At 40.7% G+C, this 26,562-nt stretch overlaps 1 protein-coding gene across 23 annotated transcripts in view; it reads left to right on the plus strand.

Moving 5' to 3' along the window:
- ptprt (protein tyrosine phosphatase receptor type T) overlaps positions 1 to 22,938 on the plus strand; it is a 326,972-nt gene extending 304,034 nt beyond the window's left edge. For all 23 annotated transcript variants that reach the window (XM_077013789.1, XM_077013772.1, XM_077013775.1 and 20 more), the window contains 6 exons: positions 486 to 659; positions 3,414 to 3,545; positions 4,717 to 4,842; positions 8,139 to 8,302; positions 20,065 to 20,200; positions 22,482 to 22,938. In XM_077013789.1, the coding sequence (XP_076869904.1) occupies positions 486 to 659; positions 3,414 to 3,545; positions 4,717 to 4,842; positions 8,139 to 8,302; positions 20,065 to 20,200; positions 22,482 to 22,535 (786 nt within the window). In that variant the 3' untranslated portion in view covers positions 22,536 to 22,938. The remainder of the gene's footprint in view (positions 1 to 485; positions 660 to 3,413; positions 3,546 to 4,716; positions 4,843 to 8,138; positions 8,303 to 20,064; positions 20,201 to 22,481) is intronic.
- Positions 22,939 to 26,562: the final 3,624 nt, after the last annotated feature.

The raw sequence follows: 26,562 nt of genomic DNA on the forward strand, positions 1-26,562 counted from the left end.
TTCCTCTCACGGCACCTTTATGCTTTGTTCTCTCTCTGAGACTAGCGGCTGCCCTCGGTGTATGGGGGAGGGGAGACTTTCTGATCTGTCAGGTGTCCTGTAGAATATGATGAATACCCCCTTGACTCTGTTCAGTCCAAGCTTTCCCCCTCTCTGCCAGTTTCTATCTTTGACTCCCTCTTTTTTCTCTTTCTTCCCCCTTTCACTCTCTCTCCTTTCTTCCTCTTCTATATCTCCTTCATCCTGTTGCTCTTTCCATCAGCTTCTCCTGCAGCCTATCTCATACATAAGTAATAGGCAACCTTCAGTTCAGTAAGACATTTGCGCAGGCTAAGGTTTGCGCTGTAGAGAAGAAGGAATAGGCTTCATGCACTACTCCAAACAAGTGTGCTTGAAATTGCTGGAATTTTTTGTAAGTTTTGTAAACAGGTTTGTGAACAGTCAGCATGTATGTGAAATTGTCATTTCTACATTAATCTTTGCAGACGTTGAACATTGTGACTCCGCGGGTCCGTCCGGAAGACTGCAGTGTGGGCCTCCTACCACGGAACCACGATAAGAACCGGAGCATGGACGCCCTCGCCGTCGACCGCTGTCTGCCTTTCCTTATTTCCGTGGATGGCGAGTCAAGTAACTACATAAATGCAGCACTGATGGATGTGAGTGCGAACCCTTATTCTGAACCATTCAGACACGTTCTCAGTTACAGCTGAGTGGGAGCTCAGTAGTGTAGCCTAGAAATAAATGCTGGAACTATGAGGAATGGAAGGCAACTTGTAGCTGACTCGAGTGACAGGGACATCTCTGAAGGGTTGGACCACGACCTGTCAGGTTTTGGTACCTCTTTAAAGCCTGTCATAAATTTGAATAATATGACAAGCTTTTTGAAAGGAAGAAAAGAAGAAATTCTAAAGCAAATTCTAAAGAAGAAATTGATTGTACAAGTCCAGGCGGTGAATTTACCTGGAAAAAGTCCAAGTTTTCTATTATTCATCAGCTGGACACTACTGCCTTCTATGGCCATTTTTGTTTTTGCATTGTGAGCACACAGGCGTTATTTTCTGACTTCTGATTGGAGCCGACATTTTGGGAAAGTCAAGAGGCTTTTTATTGTCATTCCAACTATATACAGGTAAACAGTGAAACAAAATAATGCTCCTCCAGGAACAAGGTGCAACATGAAAGAACAACAAAAGTGTAGACAGTAAATATGAAAACATGGATAGGGCCAGAACACTGACCATCACACTGACCATCACACTGACCAGCACACTGACCAGCACACTGACCAGAACACTGACCAGCACACTGACCAGTACACTGACCATCACACTGACCAGCACACTGACCATCACACTGACCAGTACACTGACCAGCACACTGACCAGTACACTGACCAGAACACTGACCAGTACATGCCACTGAGTGGGTGTGCATGTAACAGATATGCTTATATTAATTTAACAACATAGTCTTGTTAAATGGAATACTGTATTTGTATTTTGTAGCCAGTCACTAAAAGTTGTGGTGTGTGATGGCAGGGGGGATGAAAGTGTTGCACAATCTGGCTGTAAGGGCTCAAGTGCTTTGGTACCACTTCCCAAAGGCTGGGAGAGAAAAGGGTTTGTGTGAAGGGTATGTGGGATCATCACAATGCTGTAAATGTCCACAATGGAGGGGAGAGAGACCCTGATGATATTTTATGCTGGTCTAAATAATGTCTGCAAGTTCTTGCAGTCTGAAGTGGAGCAATTCCTCTTCAGGGTGCTCTCTACTGTTCCTCTGTAGAACATGGGGAAGATGGTGGTATGGTTGAGTTTTCTACAGCCTCCCGTAGAGTCACTGCTGGCCCTTTTTGGTTGGAGCTGGTATTGAGGGTCCAGGTGAGGTTCTCTGCTAGATGCGCAGACATTTTGGGGATTGTGACAATTTCCACGATCAATATTGTTTGAAGTCAACTACCATCTCTACCATCTATCATCAACTACCATCTCTGTTGTATCTACATTCAGAGACTTGTTGACTTTGTCAGTTTGCCACTGCACATTCTCTCTGTATGCTGAATCGTCATCAAACTTGATGATATGGTTCAAGGTTTAAATTGTTCCACATGGGTCAGCAGAGTGATCAGCAATGAACCGACATCACTGCCTTGGAGGAGACCAGCGGAGGACTGTGTGGTAGTGTTGCTCCTGATCTGGATAGACTGGGGTCTCCCAGTGAGAAAATTCAGGATCAAGTTACAGAGAGAGATTATAGGTCCAGCAGTAATGATGTATGGTGTTGAATGCTGATCTGAAGTCTATGAACAGTGTTCCAACATATGTGTCCTTTTTGTCCAGATGGATAAGGGCCAGATGAAGAGCGGTAGCAATTGCATCATCTGTTGAACGATTGGGGCGATATGTAAACTGTAGGAGGTTAATTAAGGGGGGAAGCTGTGCCTTAAAGCCCTTCATGATGATGGCCGTGAGTGTGACAGGATCATAGTCACTGAGGCAGGACACTGGAAAGTAGTGGTGGCCTTGAAGTATGTAGGGACAGTGGTGGTATGTTGAATTTATCCGTGAGAACCTTCACCAGCTGGTCTGTACATCCTGTGAGCACTTGACCTGGAATGTTTGGTCCAGTAGCCTTCTGTGGACTTACTCTGCAAAGAGTTTTTCTGATGTCATCCAGTCAGACACACCTGATTATTGGGGGGAGAGGTGGTCTTTTTTGCTACAATGGTGTTCTGTGCTTCAAAGTAGTAATTTAGCGCATCTTAAAGGGATGCATCAAAGAAAGTTGCCTTCTTACCCAGCCATCCCTCCCCAATTGAGATTTATTGACTTTTGATCTGTGCTGAACATTTCATCTATGACTTTTTGAGAGGTAATCAACTGGGACATTACACTGCACTTCTCTCATAAAATCAAACCAGTTTAATGTGGAAGAGATGAGATGGTATCTCAATAATCTCCATGGACTGATTATGCCGTTACAGGTTTAGTGATAAACTAAACACAATACATGCACAGGAAGATCAAGGCAACAAGGAAAATCAGGTGAAGATATGGAAGGATAATGAACAGACAAAGTGGTGTTTTTGTCTCTAACTCCCTCAGTATGCAGTGTTATATTTTCAATGTGAAAGTGCGTATGAGTTCATCTTGGTCTACCTGTGTGTGTGTGTGTGTGTGTGTGTGTGTGTGTGTGTGTGTGTGTGAGAGAGAGAGAGAGAGAGAGAGAGAGAGAGAAGCTTCTGGCTTCCTGTGGCTGTTGTTTTGTCCTTGTAATGTGCTGTGTGGGTCAGTAATGTGTTCAGGTCGGTTTATCGCTCTGTTACCTTTTGGCCTCCATCTTTGTCTAAGACAAATGAAGGCCAACACAATTTCCTTTCTTTCTCTTTCTTCTTTCCCTCGGTTCCTCAGAGCCATAAACAACCAGCAGCCTTCATAGTGACGCAGCACCCACTGCCTAACACAGTTGCCGACTTCTGGAGGCTAGTGTTCGACTACAACTGCTCCTCCATCGTCATGCTGAATGAAATGGATGCTGGACAGGTGCGACTGACCTGGGGTCAGAATGGTTGACCTTTGCCTTATCCCACTCTGTATGTGGGATAGACTGCACATACTGCTGGATTTTAGATGCTTTTTAGAAATGATTTTTATGCTGAAAATGTACTTTGTCTTGCAATCAATGATAATAGATGTCTAGCATCTATAGTTTCACCATTTAGCCATTTAAATGTAATTTCACAGTATGATGAAAGAATCCAGATGTGATACTGCATTGGTGCTTGTGACCTTTATAAAAAGTTCTGAAAGAAAAAGAAAAAAGACTTGCCTAAGCTCTGACCATGACAGACATGTTTTCTTATGGAGTAGATCAAATAACTGGTGTTATTGAGTCAGCATGGCCAAATCTCTGTCCTCCAGCGTATGAGCATCCATCAATACTGAATCACATTACCGCCCATTGATTGAAGTGTGGCTACTCTGAATGCAGGCAGCTTAAGTAGTGCTCCAGGGGGATTTTTTTTGGAAGGGAACTTTGCACCGATGTAGTCAGTTATTCACTATAAGCTGGTGCCCTTCAGTGCATTCTTTATTAAATTTTGAACTGGCCTGCCCTCTCTCAGGTCATTTCAGATGTATATGAGTGAGGGGAAAAAATACAGGTACATTTTTCTAGCCTAATTTCTTTCATAATTGATGACTTCTTTGAAATGACACACTTGACTTTAGTCTAATATATTTCCACTGTGCTATATTGTACAACTTCACCAAAGGGCTGAGCAAAATGCAAACCTAATGTCAGCAGAGATATGTATTCATAAAAATGCATTACGTCTAAATAGGAGATGAAGGGAATATCATTTCAATTTTTACAAAGCAAAATGTCACTTTCAGTGTTTTATTGATATTGTAGTGAATGTCCCTAAATCTTCCAATATATATCCCCAGCTGTACCACTGAGAAGTTCATAATATTTTCAAACTGAAACAAAACACTTTACAATGTTTTACAGATTCGAATGATATTAAATGTTTATTGAATGAATCGAAGTTAGAAAATTATCAATACATTGCAAGACAACAGACATTATGTTGCTTTTCTTTTGTAACTGAGTCATCTGGTAGGTCTTCAGCATTGTTTTTGCTTTGGATATATTGCAGTTTGGGGCTCTCACCAGTTATTTTTTTCTGTCATTTATTTCTTCACAACCTAGTTGTGCATGCAGTATTGGCCAGAGAAAAGCTCGTGCTGTTACGGCCCCATCCAAGTGGAGTTCATCTCTGCCGACATCGATGAAGACATCATCAATCGCATCTTCAGAATCTGCAACATGGCACGGGTAAGACAGTCGTGCTCCAGGACAAAATGGAAGCCCTTGAGAGTGAAGTAGTTTGATGAAATTTGATGTGCTCACCAGACAGGCAGCTTGTCCACTGATCTGCCTGTCTAGTTTCTTGCATCATTTGATCCTACAGCGAAACACAGCAAGAGGCCAAGAAATGACTGGGATAAGCTCTCTCTTAAGAGTAACATCAACTTACAATCCCATGCACTGTACATGGATACAGAACTGTAGAAATTGTAGTATATTAATAAAAATGAGAAATTTGAAATAACACCAATAGAAAAGATCATGTTAAACTGGAAGGTGTATTTCCAACTCCAGTAAATATGACTTGTCAAATCTTATGCATCCTTGAACTCGATTCGTTTTGCCATCTGCACATGTGCAAAAACAGGCATCATATAAGCCTTTGGCTTGTGGGACTCGCTGGGCTGAAGCTGACATGGCAGGCGAATTGGTCGTGGCTCGCCAGATCCTGTTTACTTTTTCCATGTGGGTTAGCATCGTGCTACATTAGCTCGCATTAGCATTCATTACTGCTTCCGTGGCTAAAGGGTGCTTGGAAAGAGTCATTCCCTCCTCCGTTCTTCTCTTCCTTAACTGCTGGTGACAGATGAGATTTAGCGGCTAGCGATGCGGCACAGGAATGCTGCCATGGTATGAACACTGGCATCACAAATGTACCATGAAATGGCTCTATCAGCAGCATGTAGCGTGTTGCTGCTTCCTGAGCTGGAGATCCCTCAGACGTCTCTCTTTAGGTCTGTTTGTCAATAAGTGACACTATAATTCAAGGTAGACAGCTACATATTCAAAACTCAAAGTACACGAGGGACTGACACATCACATGAAAGCTGTACTGTTTCCAGTTTCTTGTCTTTGCTATAGCTGTGTTTATAGCCTACCGATCCTGTTTCATTTAGGGCATCTTTCATGAATTACACATTTTACATTTGATATCTGAATTACATTTAATATCTGAACAAACACACACACACTCATTGTTGTGTTCAAGAAACCATCTTGAGATGATTCGCACTTTATGACATGGCGCGTTATCCTGCTGGAAGTAGCCATCTGAATATGGGTATACTGTGGTCATAAAGGGATGGACATGGTCAGCAACAATACTCAGGTAGGCTGTGGAGTTGACACGATGCTCAATTGGAACTAATGAGCCCAAAGTGTGCCAGGAAAATATCCCCCACACCATTGCACCACCACCACCACCCGGAACTGGACCGGATGGATCTATGCTTTCATGTTGTTGACTCCAAATTCTGACCCTAGCATCCCAATGTCGCAGAAGAAATCAAGACTCATCAGACCAGGCAATGTTTTTCCAGTCCATTCTCTGTAAACCCTACAGATAGTTGTGCGTAAAATCCCAGTAGATCAGCAGTTTCTGAAATACTCAGACCATCCCGTCTGGCACCAACAACCATATCATGTTCAAAGTCACTTAAATCACCTTTCTCCCCCGTTCTGATGCTCGGTTTGAACTGCAGCAGATCGTCTTGGCCATGACTACATACTGTACCTAAATGCATCGAGTTGCTGTCATGTGATTGGCTGATTCGACATTTGCATTAATAAGCAGTTGTACCAGGACAGGTGTGGCCAGTGAGTGTGTGAGTGTGTGTGTGTGTGTGTGTGTGTGTGTGTGTGTGTGTGTGTGTGTGTATACATAATAAAGTGGCCAGTTTAAAAGATAGAGTTGGTTTATTTAGAGTTCTTTATTTCTGTGATGTTTAAATCAATTGTAATCATTGTAATATGAAAACCCTGAAGAAGCTAATAATTGTGAAATTGCACTGAATTTTGTCAGGATACAGTGGGGAAAATAAGTATTTAGTCAGTCACCAATTGTGCAAGTTCTCCCACTTAAAAAGATGACAGAGGCCAGTAATTGACATCATAGGTAGACCTCAACTCTGAGAGACAAAATGTGAAAAAAAATTGAGAAAAATCATTTTGTCTGACTTTTAAAGAATTTATTTGCAAATAATGGTGGAAAATAAGTATTTGGTCAATAACAAAAGTTCATCTCAAGACTTTGTTGTATATCCTCTGTTGGCAATGACAGAGGTCAAACGTTTTCTGTAAGTCTTCACAAGGTTGGCACACACTGTTGCTGGTATGTTGGCCCATTCCTCCATGCAGATCTCCTCACGTTACATCTTCATTGCCCTTGCTGATGGAAGGAGGTTTGCACCCAAAATCTCACAATACATGGCCCCATTCATTCTTTCATGTACACGGACCAGTCATCCTGGTCCCTTTGCAGAGAAACAGCCCCAAAGCATGATGTTGCCACCCCCATGCTTCACAGTTGGTATGGTGTTCTTTGGATGCAACTCAGCATCCACTGTCCTCCAAACACGACGAGTTGTGTTTTTACCAAATAGTTCTACTTTGGTTTCATCTGACCATATGACATTCTCCCAATACTCTTCTGGAACATCCAAATGCTCTCTAGCAAACTTCAGATGTGCCTGGCTTAAGCAGGGGGACACGTCTGGCACTGCAAGATCTGAGTCCCTGGCGTCGTAGTGTGTTGCTGATGCTAGCCTTTGTAACGTTGGTCCCAGCTTTCTGCAGGTCATTTACTAGATCCCCCCTTGTGGTTCTGGGATTTTTTCTCACCGTTCTTGTGATCATTTTGACCCCACGGGCTGAGATCTTGCGAGGAGCCCCAGATCGAGGGAGATTAGTAGTGGTCTTGTAGGTCTTCCATTTTCTGATTATTGCTCCCACAGTAGATTTCTTCACACCAAGCTGCTTGCCTATTGCAGATTCAGTCTTCCCAGCCTACAATTCGGTTTCTGGTGTCCTCCGACAGCTCTTTCGTCTTCACCATAGTGGAGTTTGGAGTGTGACTGAGGTTGTGGGCAGGTGTCTTTTATACTGTTAACGACTTCAAATAGGTGCCATTAATACAGGTGGGGGAAAGAGGAGCCTCTTAAAAAAGAAGTTACAGGTATGTGACTGCCAGAAATCTTGCTTGTTTTTAGGTGACCAAATACTTATTTTACACCATTATTTGCAAATAAATTCTTTAAAAGTCAGACAAAATGATTTTCTCAATTTTTTTTTCACATTTTGTCTCTCATAGTTGAGGTCTACCTATGATGTCAATTACAGGCCTCTCTCATCTTTTTAAGTGGGAGAACTTGCACAATTGGTGACTGACTAAATACTTATTTTCCCCACTGTATATCTAACTCACTCTGGCTCTCTGTCTCTCTCTCTCTCTTTCTCTCTTTCTCTCTCTCTCTCTCTCCAATTAGCCACAGGATGGCTACCGGTTGGTTCAACACTTCCAGTTTCTTGGTTGGCCGGCGTATAGAGACACCCCCCTGTCCAAGCGATCTATTCTACAGCTGGTGAGGCGGTTGGCCAAGTGGCAAGAGCAGTATGACGGGGGTGATGGACGGACTGTCGTCCACTGCCTGTGAGTACCCAACCCACCTGTTGGATAACCCACCTGTTGGATAACCCACCTGTGCTAACCAGATATTTAGTTGGGTAACAAAACGTTCTCATCACAATATTAACAGGGACATGCTATTGGCAATGCTGTGGGGTGTTCGCACAAGTTTATCAAACACTGTAGTGTTGCTGAGATTTAAATTTGCAGTGTTACTATTATGAGTTGGTTCACCAGCTGAAATGTAGCAGGCAGCACTTAACCACTTAACTGGTCATGGCATTACTTGCTCTGGTTTCACAGCGTTATGTTAGTGGTGTACAGTTGATTCCCATTCTACATATACACAGGGTTGCCAACTCTCACGCATTGAGCGTGAGACACACGCATTTGACCGTTTTCACACGCTCTCACGCCACACTTCCGATATCTCACGCCGAAAAAAAAATCCAGTTTATTTACCTCTGATCCACATCTATGATTCAATGAGTTACTGGTTCGCTCTGGCGCCACCAAAAGTTGGCAACCCTGCATATACCACTGCACCCCTTCAGCTGGACTTGGGAGTAAAGAATCCATGAATGCTGGAGACTAGTTGTTAGCCAGACATATCTCTTATAGTTCATCATACAGAAATTATGTGCATAACCTTTTCCTTCATGGCTAAGATTTATTTGGTCATTGAAGGGGAGCTTACACAAAGCATTTCAATTAGGTATGCCACAATGTCTGTCACATGTTTCACCATTCAGAGTTAGCTAGCTAAGGTAGCATGTGCATAGACAGCATTTATAGACACCCTTCTCCAAAATGCTAAGCAGGACCAAGCTGCCATAGGCTAACCCCTGTAGTGAAAATCATCAAATTCACTGGACAGATTTTCTGTTTTGCTAATAAACTTCATTACAGAACTCTTCAAAATATTACTAGAAGTTACACATAGGCAAATACACAGCAAGTCCTTACAGCCATACTAATGAGCTCTGATTAGTACCACTCTCACTTAGAAATGCACCCTACAGTAACCACGAATGTATAAAGTACCATATTTGAATAGATGTTTTATTTACTTCATGAAAAGTATATACAGTAATCCCTCTTTTATCGTGGAAGATACGTTCCAGAACCACCCGCAATAACCGAAGTAGAAACGGTATATTTATTTAAGTATTTATACACTATATTATGGCTTTATAAACACTCCCGACACCTTTACGCTACAAAAACCTTTTCCATTCCTGTAATAACCATTCCCACACTGTGCTGTGCATGTATTGTACGTTTACACTTACTTTACTGTACTGTAAAATGTTTTACTACAAAAAAGTAGGTACTGTACATACTTACAGTAGAAAAGATATATGATAATGATAAAGAAATGATAATAACACAGCTAATATTAACACTGTACTGTATAGTACACTGTAATCATAATATACGTACAGTAAATAAAAGAACAAACACATAATACTGTAAAGTAATAATAGAACAATAAACCAACAAGATCTCTCTCTTATGTAGGCAGGTAGCATCTCAGGCAAGCGATGCTGGTTCTCATTTCAGAGAGTAAATATGCACTATTTTTTTGATAATTTTATTTTGAAGGAAGGTACAATACAAATATGTAGCGTAGCAGTAAAAATACAGAGTATTTACATTTCCTTCCATGGTTTTACATTTTCCAAAAATAAACTAAGACTAATGACAGAACATTCTTCCCACCCCCTCCCCCCGCAAACAAGCAGCTGTTGTATTAATCATATATGTAACATACACTGTGTTACAAATCTCAATTGTAATCACTCAACTTGATAAGTAAGGCAAATCTTATACACACACATATACTCATACACATATACACACACTTGGTATAATTACAACCCCATATATCCATATACATGTGCACAAACAAGCCCACACATACATATCCACATGCACAAATGGCATTACATCCTTTCAACTGTCATCCATTCCTGCATCCAGTTTTCAGGGTAATTTCTGTAAATTTTCAAAATATGATAGAAAGGGATTCCATTTCAAATAGAACCGATCCACCGATCCTCTCAAAGTGAATTTGACCTTCTCTAGTTTAAGATATGACATAACGTCTTCCAACCACGCAGCAGCAGATGGAGGGTTAGAAGCCTTCCAGGTCAGCAGAAGTCTCCTTCGTGCTAGAAGGGTTGTGAATGCAATAATATCAGATTGTTGAGTGCTTACAGATGGAGGCCCAGCAGCCACCCCAAAAATGGCCATTAAAGGGTGTCAGTTTCAGTTGTAAAACTTCACTCAGGATTCCAAAAACTGACGTCCAGAATGTACTGAGTGAGGGACGATGCCAGAAGGCATGAGCTAGGTCTGCTGGGGAAAAGGAGCACCTCTCACATCCAGGGTCAAGTCCAGGATACATATTTGCAAGCTAAGCTTAAATGGGCTCTGTGTAGCACTTTAAATTGAATGAGCCCCAGTCTAGCACATGATGAAGAGGAATGGATTCTTTTGAGTGCCTTCTCCCAGATTTCGTCTGACAATACTATGCCAAGTTCTTCCTCCCAACTGGCTTTACTCATATCTGGATTCTGGTTCTCCAATGACATCAATTGATAGTACAAAATTGAGATAAGACTAGGGATGTCCCGATCCAGCTTTTTGAACTTCCGATCCGATACCGATATTTATTTGCACTTCCGATCCGATATCGGCCGATACCGATACCGGCCTATCCGAGCATGTATTAAAGTTTAAAGTTATTTAGCCAACTTACTTTGTTGTCAAACTCATGTTGAAAAGCGTTTTACTCTTGATAACAAGTAGCCAGCTGAATTAGGTGTGTTTGAATAATACACAATGGTTGGTAAGGAGAAACTGACCTGTTTATTTAGCAATTAATAAACTCAAAATAGACAAAATATTAAATAACAAACAGAAATAGCATCAGTAAACCAAGGATTAAAAAGCCACAAGTGCAAATAATATTGTAAATTATATTTTTAAAAAAACACACAACCTGAGTGGAAAATAGTCTATTATTAACATTAACATTAACATCCATCAGTGCTCTTGAACAAGTGTAAACCAAAGCTTAAAAAAAATCCGTGCACATATCGTAAACTAATTAAAAGCAAAATGCCTTCTACTCCACACTTTGCTGCTCCATCCCCATCTATACACTCCCTTCAATTCAAACGTTTCTGCCAGTGTTAGTTGTGTAGGACATTTCTTTTTGTCTTCGGTTTTCATTAGAAACTCGTCATGTTGTTTATGGTGGTATTTCGCTAAATGCTTGATTAGATTGGTGGTATTAAAAGTTCTTACAGCTTTACCACAACGTTTGACTTTACTGTGGCATATGTTGCACTCTACCTCTTCGTCTTTGTCATCCTTTAAGGTAAAATAATCCCACACAACTGACCGATAACTTCAAATTTACACGGCGGTCCGAGATGCCACGGAGCTAAATTGGGGCAGAAACTACGCTCGTGTGCTGAAGGTGTGCTGGAAAATGCGGACCGGATTTTACTCACTAGCAAAAACTGGAATGGATTATCTAAATGGGTGCGCAGGAAAACCGGGATCGGACTTCAAAAAAACTGGATCGGGAGTCTGGATCGGCATTTTCTCGTGTCTGCCGATACGCATTTTTTTGCTAATATCGGCGGCCGATCCGATCCAAATATCGGATCGGGACAACCCTAGATAAGACCCCTATTTTTAAATGCAAAAGTAAGCTGTTCCCACACTGAGGACACTGGAAGATTAGGAAAAGATTTAAACGTTTTCTTTGTAAAGTCACGTATTTGTAGGTATTTTAAAAAGGTGCTATTTGGGAGATTGTATTTTTTCTTTAAATTATCAAAAGTGTCAAATATCCCATCTGTATATAGATCTTTAAGACACATTAGACCACTTAGACCCCACTGTCTAAATGTTGGATCTTGATCAGAAGGAGGGAACAGATGATTTTTGTATATAGGTCCCTGAGCTGAAGCTGTGGTAAAGTTGTAATGATTGCGAAATTGATAGAAGATTTTTAGGGTGGAAAGTACTAGTGGGTTGGAAGTAAACTGAGAAATCTTCAATGGCAGGGAAGAGTACACTAAGGCTGGGAGGCATGAAGAACGACAAGATTTCATTTCCAGTTGAACCCAATCCGCATCCGGTTTATGAAGCCAGTAAAGTATTTTTTGGATATTGGTCGCCCAATAGTAGTGAATGAAACTAGGAAGACCAAACCCCCCCTCCTCACGATGTCTCCGAAGAACCTGTTTGTTAACTCTAGGCACCTTCCCATTCCAAATAAAGGAGGATAGACATTGATCCATTAGTTTGAAGAAGGATTTGGGTATAAAAACTGGTAGACTCTGAAACAAGTAAAGAAACCTAGGTAATACTGTCATTTTTACTGACTGTATCCCAGCCATAGTGAGAGGAAGAGTACTCCATCTTTTAAAGTCGTCCTTCATTCGGTTAAGCCGGAGTGTATAATTGGCTTCAAACAGTGTTGAGAAGGTGCGGGTAACGTATTCCTAAGTATGAGAAACCGTCTCGATGTAGGGGAAAAGGTAAAGACTCCTGTTGAACCTGCAAGGCCAAATTGTTAATAGGATAACATGTGCTTTTTGGAAAATTTAATTTATATCCAGAGAAAGTTCCAAATCGAGTCAGTAGAGAAACGATTGTCGGGCTACTAGCAACCGGATCTGTGATATACAGTAAGAGGTCATCTGCATATAGAGAGATGCGATATTCAGCGTCTCCTCTTCTGATGCCACAGAATAAAGTGGATGATCTGAGTGCAATAGAAAGGGGTTCAATGGCCATCGCAAATAGCATTGGCGACAGTGGACAGCCCTATCGAGTAATCAGAGTGACAATGGTTAGTTTGTATCCGTGCCATTGGAGAGTGATATAGTAGTTTGACCCAATTTGTAAACCCACTTCCAAAACCAAATTTCTCTAAAACTTTAAATAAATATGCCCATTCCACCCGATCAAACGCCTTCTCTGCGTCTAAGGAAACAACCACCTCTGGACTCGTAGTATTACAAGGAGAATAAATCACATTAATTAATTGACGAATATTAGAAAACAAGTGACGGTTTTTAATAAAACCTGTCTGTTCTGCAGAGATTATCTTGGGAAGAAATGATTCCAAGCGAATTGCAAGAACCTTTGCCAGAATTTTCATATCAGCGTTTAATAGGGAAATTGGACGATATGATCCACATTGGGTTGGATCTTTGTCTTTCTTGAGGAGTAGTGAAATAGATGCATGATACAGAGAATCCGGTAAGTGACCGTTTTGGAACGACTCAGCGAATACCTTCATGAGAATTGGGATAAGCTTATCTTTACATTTTTTATAGAACTCAATGGGGTACCCGTCAGGGCCTGGTGTTTTACCACTCTGTGTTGCCATGATGGCCCCATTGAGGTCTGCCTGTTCCACACCCCGATCCAAGAGCTCTGCCTGTTCCAATGTAAGGGTGGGAAATTCCAAATTGTTCAGAAAGCTCTCCATGTCCGAACTATCCAAGGGGAATTCCGAGGTATAAAGAGAGTGATAGAAATCTGAGAAAGTTTTGTTAATTTCTTTCGGATTGGTTGTTATTTTCTGGTGCGTATCTCTTATCTGAGGGATGAGTCTGGATGCCTCCTGACGTTTTAGCTGATGTGCCATCAATCGACTGGCCTTGTCTCCGTGTTCATAATAGGTTGCACGAGTCCTATGAATCAGTTGTTCTGCATTATTACTGGATATGAGGTTGAATTTTGTTTGTAATTCAATTCTTTTCTTATATAATTCGGCCGTAGGTGTCTGAGAGTATTGTTTATCCAGATCATGAATAGACTGCGATAGGGCTTGCATGTTGTTTTTACTTTCCTTTTTGAGATGCGAGGTATACGATATAATTAGACCTCTGAGGTAAGCCTTGAGGGTGTCCCACAGCAATGAATATGATATAGCTTCTTTTGTATTAATTTCTAAAAATAAATCAATATTAGTAGATATTAAATTACAGAATTTCTCATTGGAAAATAAAAGGGGATTTAGCCTCCACGGGGGGGGGGGGGGGGGGGGGGGTGGTGTTCTCACATTTAAAGGGAAGTTCAGGTCCAATATCACTGGTGCATGATCTGAAATAACTATGGCAGAGTACATACTTTGCCGAACTGTTGGAATAAGCAAAGGATCTAGAAAGAAATAATCTATTCTGGAAAAAGAATGATGAGTGTGAGAGAAAAAGGAGAACTGCTTGACTGTTGGGTTTAGGAACCTCCAAGGATCAATGTAACCATTTTGTTGCATGAATGATGTAAAAACTTTTGCCATATTGGAGAGTGGTTTTAAGTTAGATCTATCCAGAGCTGGATCCATAACGCAGTTCAAATCACCAGCGAGGATCAAGTGATGTGTATTCAAATTTGGTATTGAAGACAGGACTTTGTTTGCAAAGCAGACGTCATCCCAATTAGGGGCGTAAATGTTTACCAAGACAACCGGTCTTTGAAACAGGGATCCAGAAACAATTATGAAGCGACCACAGGGGTCACTAATTATATCTGTCGGCGTGAACAGTGTTCTTTAAATATTACAATCGCCACGCCTCTGGACCTGCTATTAAATCTGGAGTGAAATATCTGATTAACCCAAATTTGGCGAAGCCTATTGTGGTCATTTAATTTGAGATGTGTTTCTTGTAAAAATAATATGTCTGGCTTGAGTTGTTTTAGGTGAGAAAAGGTTCTGGCCCTTTTGATTGGTCCATTCAGTCCTTTCACATTCCAAGACAGGAATCTTACCGAATGACCTCCGTCCGCTGCTGTCATTTTAACAGTATTAAAAGGTTACAAAATCGTATACATGTATAAATTGCCTTCAGATATTCAAGATTTAACACAGAGTATAGATAAAAAATAAAGAGACAAAAGCTGCAGTAATTGCCCAATAAAACTCCCAGACCCCTAGAAAAACCAAACATACCCATTAACCCTAGTAACCTAGATCTAAATCCCCAACCGAGGCTGATCGCAGGTATTATAAAGCGAGAAAAAAAAACTTCCTGTATAACAATTACTATCCTACATATGGAAGCGAATGTGAGTGGCTCTCATGTGCATAGTTATTAAACCTGTTCTATACATAGTTATCTTTTCGAAACCGAGTGATAGTTCTGAGAGATGCTGGCGTGGCAAGTGAGCGCATCCAAGCGGCCTCATTCTATTACTCACTGCGTCCCCAGTGCAAGTCGTAAAAGTCTTTTACCTTCATGAGTCACCTGAAGTCGAGCAGGATATAAGAGGCCAAACCAAACACCTTGACCGTATAGCAAAGATTTAACCTCCTTAAACGCTGCTCGTTTCTTCCCCAGTTCAGCACTAAAATCCTCGTGAAAAAACACACGATGTCCTCTGAATTGAAACTCCCTGTTCCGACTGGTAATGATGTGATGTTTATCCTGAAAATTTTGGAAAAGGACCAAAAACACTCTCGGTCTCGTGCGTTCAGTATTTGTTGGTTTCGCTCCGATCCGGTGTGCGCGTGCGAGCATGAGTGGTCGCGAAAAGAAGTCAGACCCCAGCACTTCTTCAAAAAACGTCGTCATAAACAAAATGGGATCTGACCCCTCCAAATTCTCCGGAATGCCCACAACTCTCAGATTAGATCTCCTCAATCGGTTCTCAAGATCATCTATTTTTTCTTTCAGCCAGGAGTTTTCTTTCTGTAGATTTGAAATGGCTTCCTCTGCGCTCACCAGTCGGTCGCTTTGGTCGTTCAGGCCGTCTTCGAGTCCGCGAATGCGTTCATCGTGCGATTCATAATATGATTTAACTAACTCCAAAGCTGAATTAATCGGAGTCAGTTCTGTTTTCAACACGGATTGGATAGTGTGAGTCATATCTTCGAGAAGTACTGAGCGCAGTTTGCTCAAATCTTCTGGTAGCATGAGCGGTAATGGCGTTTCCGCTGCTACTTCGGTTTTTTTGTTCACCGCTTCTGTTTCTTTCTCACCCTGTTTATGTCGGAGGTGCATTTTACTCGTCATCTCGTCAGTTAATAGTTCTCAAGTCGGTATATGATTTCGATGTAGATTCTGCTCTCAAGCTAACAGGTAGTTAGAAAAATTGGGAAAATAAAACGGGAGCTCCTCTCACATGCGTCCACTCACTCCATGCTAAACCGGAAGTCCTCCAATATGCACTATTTTGTGACGGGCAGTGTGAGCAACTAAAAAGGAAGCGATCACGCCAAGTCTCAGGGAAAGAGGATGGTTTAATAGAAAGTGCGCAAACCAAATACCCGTGACATAGATCCAGATTAAGGAAATAATAACCAGCAGTCAACTGGTACAAAGACAAGACATATATAGACGAACAAACGACCCTCAGGTGAGACGGATCACGGGTCCCGCCCACCTGAGGGACGAACATCACGTGACCAAAAACAGGACATCTGCCGCTGTAAACGGGGGCGACCGGCAGGGGGCCCCCCCACAACGTGAAATATTTACTATCATGCCTTCTGTTTTATTATTTAGAACATTCCTATTGTGAGAATTTTAAAATAAATTTTGGGATTTTTTATTCATAAAATATACATATTTTCCACCGATCGAATTCTGCAGAAAACCTGTAAAATATCTTATAAATATCTAATAAAAACCCGTGAAAAAGTGAAGCTGCGAAAGCTGAAGCACGAAGGTAGGGGATCACTGCACACTAGAGGTGTATTCAACTAAGCATTTTCATAGTCAAAACTGATTTGTCAGATTTTCCCTTTAGTCGACTAATAGTCGAATTCAGCGTTTTTTTTTAAATCTAGAGCACCTTAAACGGGATCCCGTTCTCATTCAGGACTTTTTTCCACTTCAAAGTAAAAACCTAAAGCACTCAGATAAATGAATAAACATGGTAGGTTGGCTTTATTCAGCTTTTATTTATTTACTTATTTATTTTTTTATGAAACATTAAAGAACATTAACCGTCAGTGCGCAGTGAGCATAAGTGCGGAGTGAACGTAAGTTGTTGACCGGGGGGGTGTGGCGAATATAAATTGTTACCGGGGTGGTGTAAAATGGACACAAATTAAGTATTATATCGCGATCGATCGATCGCCAATGGTTGACGCCAGAGCGAACTAGTAACTCATTGATTCATAGATGTGGATCAGATTTTTTTTTCGGCATGAGAAATCGGAAGTGTGGCGTGTGAGTGTGTGAAGACGGTCAAATGCGTGTGTCTCACGCTCAATGCATGAGAGTTGGCAACCCTGTTTTGACGTTTTTTTGTTGCCATTATAATCTCGGCAGATGCTGACTCCTGTAGCGTGTTCAGCTCCGCTCATTTGGATTGTGCAACTGCAGGGTGTGATTTATTAATGTGTAGTAAGGAAGAAGCCTATTGTTAATGCGCACACATCATTTAAAAATATTTATTTGACAAAAGGCTATATATGTGATGATGGCGGAGCGGCGAAGGACGAGACGTAATCCTCGCCTTTGGCAACAGAACGTCACTTTTATTTTACAGTGAAAGCGCATAAAGTGCACGAAAAACATTAAACAAACACGATCAATGTGTAGACTCAGACAACGACGAACACAGGACACTGCGCGAGCGCACATTAAATAGACAAACCACATTAGCCCCACGTGATTACGAGACGAGCCACAGGTGAGACGGATTATCACAAGACACAACCACAACCACGAAGATCCACAGACGCAGACGATTGCACGTGGACAACGTAAACACACGCCCAAAAGGGAGGGGCCGGGGTCCTCAACGTGACAATATATAACAAAAACAAAGACATTTCATGTAACAACTAATTCTTAGCAGCATCCTTGGGCAGTTAGAATGGTACATTAGACTATGGCTATGACTATACTAGGGGGTATAGTCGACTATAGTCGAATCAGGGACTATTGCAGGTCACCCCTACTGCACACTGTTGTTTTCTTTTTCCATGTTCCTTGTTACCTTCTCTGAGGGTTTACAAGGGCCTGGCTACACATCACTGATGTTCCTCTTGTCAGAAGATGCCACTGGTAAAAGATTATAGGATGCTAAATAACAATAGTGCTAGGCCACAGATAAGCTGTACACTCTAACTGTTTACCTGCAAGGTGCATGTGATGAAGTGTCTTATCGAAGTTCAGTGGCTGGTGAGTGTCGATTAGTATATAAAAATGCAATTTTCTCTTTTTATTCATGCTGTCTTACTTTACTCATCCCTTACTTTATTATTTTACCCTGGGTTACTCATCCCTTACTTTATTATTTTACCCTGGGTTACTAATCCCTTAAGGTATTTCTCCCTCTTGTCCATGTCTTCCTCCCACTACTGGTTTTGTTTATACAACCACTCTGCACTCTAGACCAAAGTGAAGTTGAAAACTGGAGTTTCTGCTGCTGGTTTGTGAACTCCCTGAACACAGATAACATGCACTGATCTTTTCACTCCATCCCAAACTCTTTTACTTCCCACCAAAAGCAAAAACAACCACTTAGCAGCAGTTCACTGGTGCCAGTGCATACACATCCTTTGATTTCACAGATTTGGGTCTTGTGGGGTGTTTTTAAAGAACTGGGCAAGAGGGAATTTACTTGCATTTCGCTAAAGAACAGCATTTCACTCATTTAGCTAAAGATCAGCATTTTCACAATGTCAAAACAGTGATCTTATCATCCTGAGTTTTCCTGAGTCCTGAGCTTGTCACAAATCTGCTAAACTCCAAAGATCCAGACCGAATCCATCCGACAATTTCATTATTCTCCAAACACTGTCTAATGAAGCTGAAGATACAAACTACATACTGTCTTTTTTGTAATTTACCTCAAAATGTAATTTATGTAATTTCTCTAATAGTAATTCATGTAATTCCACACTAATGGTGAACTATTGTCCTTTGGTGATTTCTCTGTAATCTGATAATTTCCTTACCATCACGGCAACTAGAATTGTGTTCATATCATTTTTGTAAATGATCCACTCATATTTGCTACAGACAAATAAGTAATTCTTGAATACTGCAGTACTGAGCAAAAGAGAAATTATTACTACCGCAAATTTGCTATTATACATCAAGCTGTGCTTACAATACAGTACATTTCATGACCTATTATGCTCTTGACAGGTCTAATGTTTTGTCCAGTTATAGTCTTAGAGGGCAGGCCTGTAGTTGGTTTCACACCACCAGACTTTCTTCCATGCCATGTTTTATTTAGCAGATGCTCTGCTCTGCTTTGAATCCACTAGTTAGGAAAATTGTTAGAGGGTATTCTCCACGGTAATGAGAATGACTGGAATGCTAAATGCTCATATTGTATAATATGACATTCAGGTGCGTCTTGGCTAGGAAGAGCCAGATTTATGCAATGTCATGTGGATCTCCTTTAATGAGGATTAGAAGAAGCGACCAAGCATTTGATGGGCAGGCTGGTCATTACAGTTCAAGTCACTCGTCTCCTGTCTAAACTCACACTAGTTTAAACGTGGGGCTTGTCACAGGCTAATCTGAGGTCAGATGGTGAGGACTGTGTTGTTTTTTTTTTTTTATGAACTTCAGCCAGACATAAATGGCCCAACATGCAAATACACACATTTATTCCGTCAGTGAAGAGAGAAATAACAAATACTACATGATCTTTTAAGGGGCTGAGAAAGAAAACGCATGGCTTTCTTGGTGAGTCACGTGACTGAAACCCACAAGAAGCCCAGTTAAAGCGCCGAAGGCGAGTTGTTGTTTTTTTCCCTGACTTCTCTCTCTCCCTCCCTGAAGGACTGGTGGAGGACGCAGTGGGTCCTTCTGTGCCATCTGTAGCATCTGTGAGATGATTCAGCAACAGAACATCGTTGACGTGTTTCACACAGTGAAGACACTCAGAAACAACAAGGCTAACATGGTGGAAACAATGGTAAGTCCTAGAACTGCTCAAAGTATACAGACTGTACTTTAAAATGCTGCCCTTGAATGCTAATAAGAAATGAAATCTATAACAGACCATTTGGCATTAAGCAAATTTAAAAGATGGATTTTTGAAGGTGAAGTTGCTTTAAATGACAGCAAAACTGGGTGTAGATTAATGCAAATAAATGCACACATATCTGATCTGCATTAATGTGAAGAGCAGCTTGCTTAAAGCTTCCTTTACATTTGCATATATACATAGATTATGAATAGCAATCAGCCACGACATTAAAACCACAGAGGTCTCATGTTACTATGGCAAGTAAACAGTAAGTTCTTGAAGCTGATGTATTGGATGCAGGATAAATGGGCAGACCACTGAATCTGAGGCACTCTGACAGGCACATTGTGATGGCTAGACAATAGTGCGATCAATGAATACTTTAAATTCAACTATGTAATCAAATGACTTAAAAAAATTATTTGATTGAGCAGGGAGGGCTAAATGAGTGTGGCTGTTTACATCACAAGTTCTCACAAGGGCCTTGGCTGCTGCAGGAATGAACAGGAGTCACACATCACTTCCACTGAATGGAAATTCAATGTCAATCTGAAATAAGCAAATAATTCTACACCAGCCATATGGTAACAATGAGATATGAGAGTTCACATATCAGAGAGAGTGACTTGCACTCCATGATGAGTAGACTGCAAAGATGGGAAACCTTACAATAAAATGCTGTATGCAAGCTATGTACGTTACAGTAACCATTCCAGCACTAAAAGTGTAGGCTGCTTTATTGACTAAATAGATATTAAAGATCGTATTTATCACAATCGTTTCTTTTCACCCTTTTTCTTCAAAAATAAATTTTTGCTTTCTGGCTGATTTTCATGTTTTATTATATATTTCTATATAATCCTCCTTATTAATGATGCACCAGACTTTTTCTCAGAAAAGTGCTTATATAACATGGTGCTACCACTCCCATATCTCACCATTAAGGTTGTGTTTTGGGATGAAAAATGTTTTTTGCTGTACGGAAAAAAAGAAAAAAACGATTTCCTGTAAACATAGCTCTCATTCATTATGGAACACAGTTAAATCATTGTTTGTTTTTTGCATAGCTAGAAAAGGCTATTATTTTTAAATTTCCTTTTAAAATGAATAATGATTTAAACAAAGCAGCCTAATTGAATATGAGTTGAAACAAAATGTTTGAAGAATGTCCTAGGTGTATGTTGATATAATAGGCTGATGCATGCACCCATGAAATACTTATTCAGAACACTATACATAAATAACATATCAATACAGTAAAAATAATTTTTTTTCTGATTTCCAATACATGTTTTGTTCTCAAAACCACCTTATCATGAATCTTATGTATAAATATAAGTATTTGAGAATCTTAGAAATATCATACCTAATATCATTATATCATACCATAATATAAAAGAATATTAAGAGGACATACAAGGGTTACTTGTAAGTTCAAGTAGTTTTGTAAAAAGCAGTTTTGGTGACAGTAGTGCCTTCATGTCATCCAGTGTGGCTGTAGTAAATGAGAGTCAGTCTTCACCTTCTGAAGACTGTGATGGGGAAAGAGTGCAAAACAAAAAGGAAGTGATCTCAGTCTCAGGGAAAAGGGTTTCATAGATTACGTGCATCAACTGGAAACCCGGGACACAATCCAAATTAAGGATACAATAACCCATGGTCAACTAGTACAAAGACAAGACACATTTAGACAGACAAACGGCAGGTACAGGGGATTATAGGCCCCGCCCACCTGAGGGACGAACACAACACAACAACAACAGGACAACTGCCACTGTGGATGGAGGCGGCCGGCAGGGGGTCACTATATTGTGACAAAGATATTCTGGTCCAGAATCAAAAAGCTCATAATTAGCCCTTCTCTACTCCTCACCTCTCAAACACGTCTGTCTACTTTAGAAAAAAAGTGTCATGGGTCTAATAGATGTAATAGCCTCCGTAGGTACAATTAGTCATCTGCCTTTTTCACCTTTCCATGCTGTTAGCACTCAAACCATTACATTTCATTTTAGTCAAATGATGTGATAGTGGTCAGCTGTGTACTAAGAAAAAAAAATGTTCAAAAATGTTAAAATCCCAGCATCTGGCAGAGTGCATAATGGCATAACCTGCTGTGTGCTGCTCTGAGGGAGTTTGCATGGAGTTAATCTGTTGGGATGGGGTCTTTGTGCTGGTGTAATAGTGGCGCCTTAGAAGTGACCGTGACTCTTCTGGTCTTTTTGTCTAGGAGCAGTACAAGTTCTGCTACGAGGTTGCGCTGGAGAGCTTGAGCTCCTTCTGAGTGGGACAGGCCAAGAGACGAAGAGGAAGAAGAGAGCAGCCATTTTCTCTTCATTAGAACTACATCCTTCAGAGTCACTGACAGGCCTTTCCTTCCTGACATTCTAGGAACAGTAATCAGAAACAGAAAGATCACAGCCATGACATGGCCACTGTGTAAAGTATTGTATAAAGAAATCGAGTGAAAAAATGATACAAAAAAACCTGTATTCACCATTTTTTCATTTTGTTATTTTTTCTTTTTGTTTTTGTGTCCAGCACTGAAGCGTGAACACTGGACTGTGGAGTGATCTTGTACAGTTCTTTTCCTATTTCGATATATGCCTTGAATGTTATCCCATCAATGTAAAGGGAGAAAAAAAAACTAAGAAAACAGTAAAAAAAAAACAAAAAAAAAACAAAAAGTGAAAAACTGTGGGAAAAAAAAACAACTTTCTATTTGCCAGCTGGGAAGAACCAAAAAAAAAAACTTTTCCTAAGCTTATGTACAGCTTAAAAAAGGCAATGCTTAAATGAGTTTCAGAAGAAGCTTGTATTTTTGTTATTCTGATGCTTTCGTGGTTCCCTATCTCTCTCATGCATTCTCACACTGTCTGCTTTATCATAGACAGTTTGCAGACATTGCAAGTGGCAGGTTTTTTGCAGAACAATTTGTTGAAGGTTGGATCTTTTCAGATATTTATTTTATAGCTATAGTGCATATTGAGTCAGCTGAAGCTTTTTTTGTGTTTGTTTTGGGGGCGTGCGTGTGTGATAGGACGTGCGTGTGTCTGTTCTGTCCTTCCAAGGACAAAATAGCTAATACAAGGTTTATTTGGTATTATGGGGATGACATAGACAGTGAAACTAATGTTCAACGTTTTCTGGAGTGTTTTTCATTGAATCATTTGCACTTTACTTTGCATGTCTTTTCCACCAAATCATGTTTTCATGAATCCCACTGAGAAGTGCCATGTTCACATGTTCAAGGCTTCTTTAAATTTATTTGAACTAAATTAAAGCCAAGAAGCGTAAAAAGAAATCACAGTGAAATGCTGTCAAACACTTGCCAATTAAAAGTACACATAAATTAAGTGCTTTTGTGATGGTTTGGTCAAGATGCTTATTTTATTATTTTTCTGTCAGACAATTCGGGGTTGTCCTCAATCTTGCATCTGCAAGCAAATCAAATCTACATTCTTTGCATAACAACTGTAATACAAATCTGGGGTTCTGTAATACAAATCTGGGGTTCTGTAATACAAATCTGGGGTTCTGTAATACAACTCTGGGGTTCTGTGATTACAACTCTGGGGTTCTGCTTATTTTTCTGCTTCTTTCTTTATTTTGTTTTATTGCTGAACTACATTTACAGGAATCTACCATAAGAAGCTACTGTCTCTTGACATAAGAAGTGATTGAATGGTTAACATTTTGTTGTTTGACAGTATGAATTGCTTTGTTTTGTTATGGACCAGACTGAGGGATTTAATGTCATTGTGTTATTTTTTGCCATATTTTAGTTCTCTGCGTTTGTTGTATTTGTATTTTATTTATCATTTCTTTGTCTAGCAAAGTGATATTTTTAGAGTTGGTGATTCAGTTACCATGGTGGTTCTGTTGTTTGAAGTTGTGATAACACCAATAAAGGGACCAAAATGTTGAACAGAAATGCATTAATAAAATTCTTCCTGTCAGTAATCCAATAAGATCTAAGGCCAAGAACTAAGGAATTCAAAAGCACACTAAGAAATTATGCACAACTGCATTTAGATCAGCATTTGAACCTGAACGTGACTCTTGAAAGTATATCATGATAATACAGCAGATGAAGACATTCCTGGTAAGATTATGTCCACTGGATCCTAAACTCTTCTCATAATCGATGTCAACTCCTGAATACAGGATCTCTCTTTGATGACTTTATACTTTACATTTCATTTACCTTAGAGAAGAGCAAAAACACCATGTGAAAGATTCTCAACAGTCTTGGATTCTCTTTAAAAACTAGGTTTACCAATCAAACGATGAATCTCTTTATAAACTAGGTTTACCAATCAAACGATGAAAACGGTCTCTGTCGTAAAGCTGCCTGTTGCACTTTGGGATGCGGTTCAGTATTGACCTTCAGGCAAATAAGGAGAAGATTGTTAAGCTGCTCTGTCTCTGGGGGATTAGGTTATGCCCATTTGGTTACTGGGAGTGAGGCAAAGGCTTTTGGGTTCAGCCCTATAAAGTATTACAAACGTGTGTTATAGTCATAAGAGTGCAGGTGTTATTTCGAGAGATGTTACAGCAAATGATACCAACTGTCAGCACCAAGGCTTAGTTGAGATTAGCTGCCACTGAGTGCAGCCTCCTTATTTCCTGCATGGCCGTGACGGTCGGGCGACACCGCAGGGCCACAGACCGAATACAGGCAGCCAAACACAGACAGGACTGGGACTCTCGCTGCCTACGTCAGCTCCGTGCTGCACTGAGGCCCAAACGGGAATGAGAGCTCTATAAATGCTTCTGTGGAGGACTACATGTACCTTTGGTGAGAGATAATGTAGAAGTGGTGTTATTCTAAGATGTTATTGTAGACAGAAATATTTTATAAAGCAACATAAATGCCCAACATAAGAACAGCATTTTAATATTTAAACACTTGACATTCTGGAAAAGCTGGTTCTAGTTTGACATATCATTGCATGAACCATTTATGAACATGAAAATATTGTCAGCAGAGAATTTCTCAAAGGTTTCGCATTTTAACTTAATTTTATTTAATTGTAAAACTGCATTATGTGACACCAGCTTCTCAATGCCAATAATACAGATAATAAAATTGAACACAGCCAGTTTCTACTGGGCTTTCCCATTTAATTTGTCAAGGTTACCCAGTTGGCATTCAACAGCAACAATGCACTTAACACTGGGTGGCAATAAGTAATCTGGGTCAAGAACAGTTCTTTTACACTCTGTGACCTTGGTGGGATTGAAGGAGCCCCTGGAGTTGGCACCAGGACTTGGCGTGGTGTCAGACGAGCTACAGTGGCTCAGGGCAGAGGAACAGAGCCTGGGCCGCAGATGGCAGCAAAGACTGATGCGCGTGGGGGCCAGCTGGGCATAGGAACCACATGGGAACATGTGACAGGTCTGCATGGATCTGAGAGAGGCGTGGGCAGAGCGTGGTGGGAAGAAGAGGAGCTGGTAAAACGAGCAAACAAGATGAACGGAGACAAGTGGAGGGTGTAAGGGAGAGTTCGCAGATCATTAGGAAGTGCGGAGTGGTGAGGAGCAGGTTCATGCCACGGCCCGCGTGAGTCACTGGAAAGATGGTGACAAAGCTGGTGCAGGAGGGGGAGGTGGGGTCGCCTCCGACAGCCGTCGTTACAGATGCTGGCACGATGATCGCCACGTCCTTCCAAAAGCCTGAGGCCACCCCACCTCTGCTTGAACCCAGATCACATGCATCACAACAAGGTAAAAGGCTGGCCAGGCTCCCACAGGCTGCTGCACCCCTGGTTTCAGCTTTGACTCTCTCGGGAGGTCTCTCCGTCTCGCTCTTGGACAGCATGGCCCAAATCCTTTCTAATAGCATCATTTCACAGAACATTGCTGTCATTATTTGCCATTCTTCCAATGGAGGCAATCATGGGGCCAAGATGACAAAAACTGTGACGTAATTTTGGAAAATTGCCACTAGGGTAGAGTTTATCTGATACCCAGCTGGCCGAGATGCGTTCCTCTGTCTGCTATCTGTGGAAGAATATTGTATTGTAAGTGCATGCACACAATTTCCTGAATTACGACATGTGCTTTATACATCTAATAAGAGCTTATGAAAGGCAGGGTTTTGTAATACTATATAAGGTCACCAAGATAATAGTTATCCAAACCAATTATTTGCTTATCTTCTAAAAAGCAATTTTCTTTTGAATTAATTTAGAGCTAACCTGTTACCTGTGCAGATCTAACGCCTAACATCTGTCAGCTGAATATTGTTTGATTATTATAAACCTCCTATCAGTTTTGTTTCACATGGTTAAAATCATTTAAAAAAT

The sequence above is a fragment of the Brachyhypopomus gauderio genome, chromosome 8 (assembly GCF_052324685.1).
Source record: "Brachyhypopomus gauderio isolate BG-103 chromosome 8, BGAUD_0.2, whole genome shotgun sequence".
Taxonomy (NCBI): domain Eukaryota; kingdom Metazoa; phylum Chordata; class Actinopteri; order Gymnotiformes; family Hypopomidae; genus Brachyhypopomus; species Brachyhypopomus gauderio.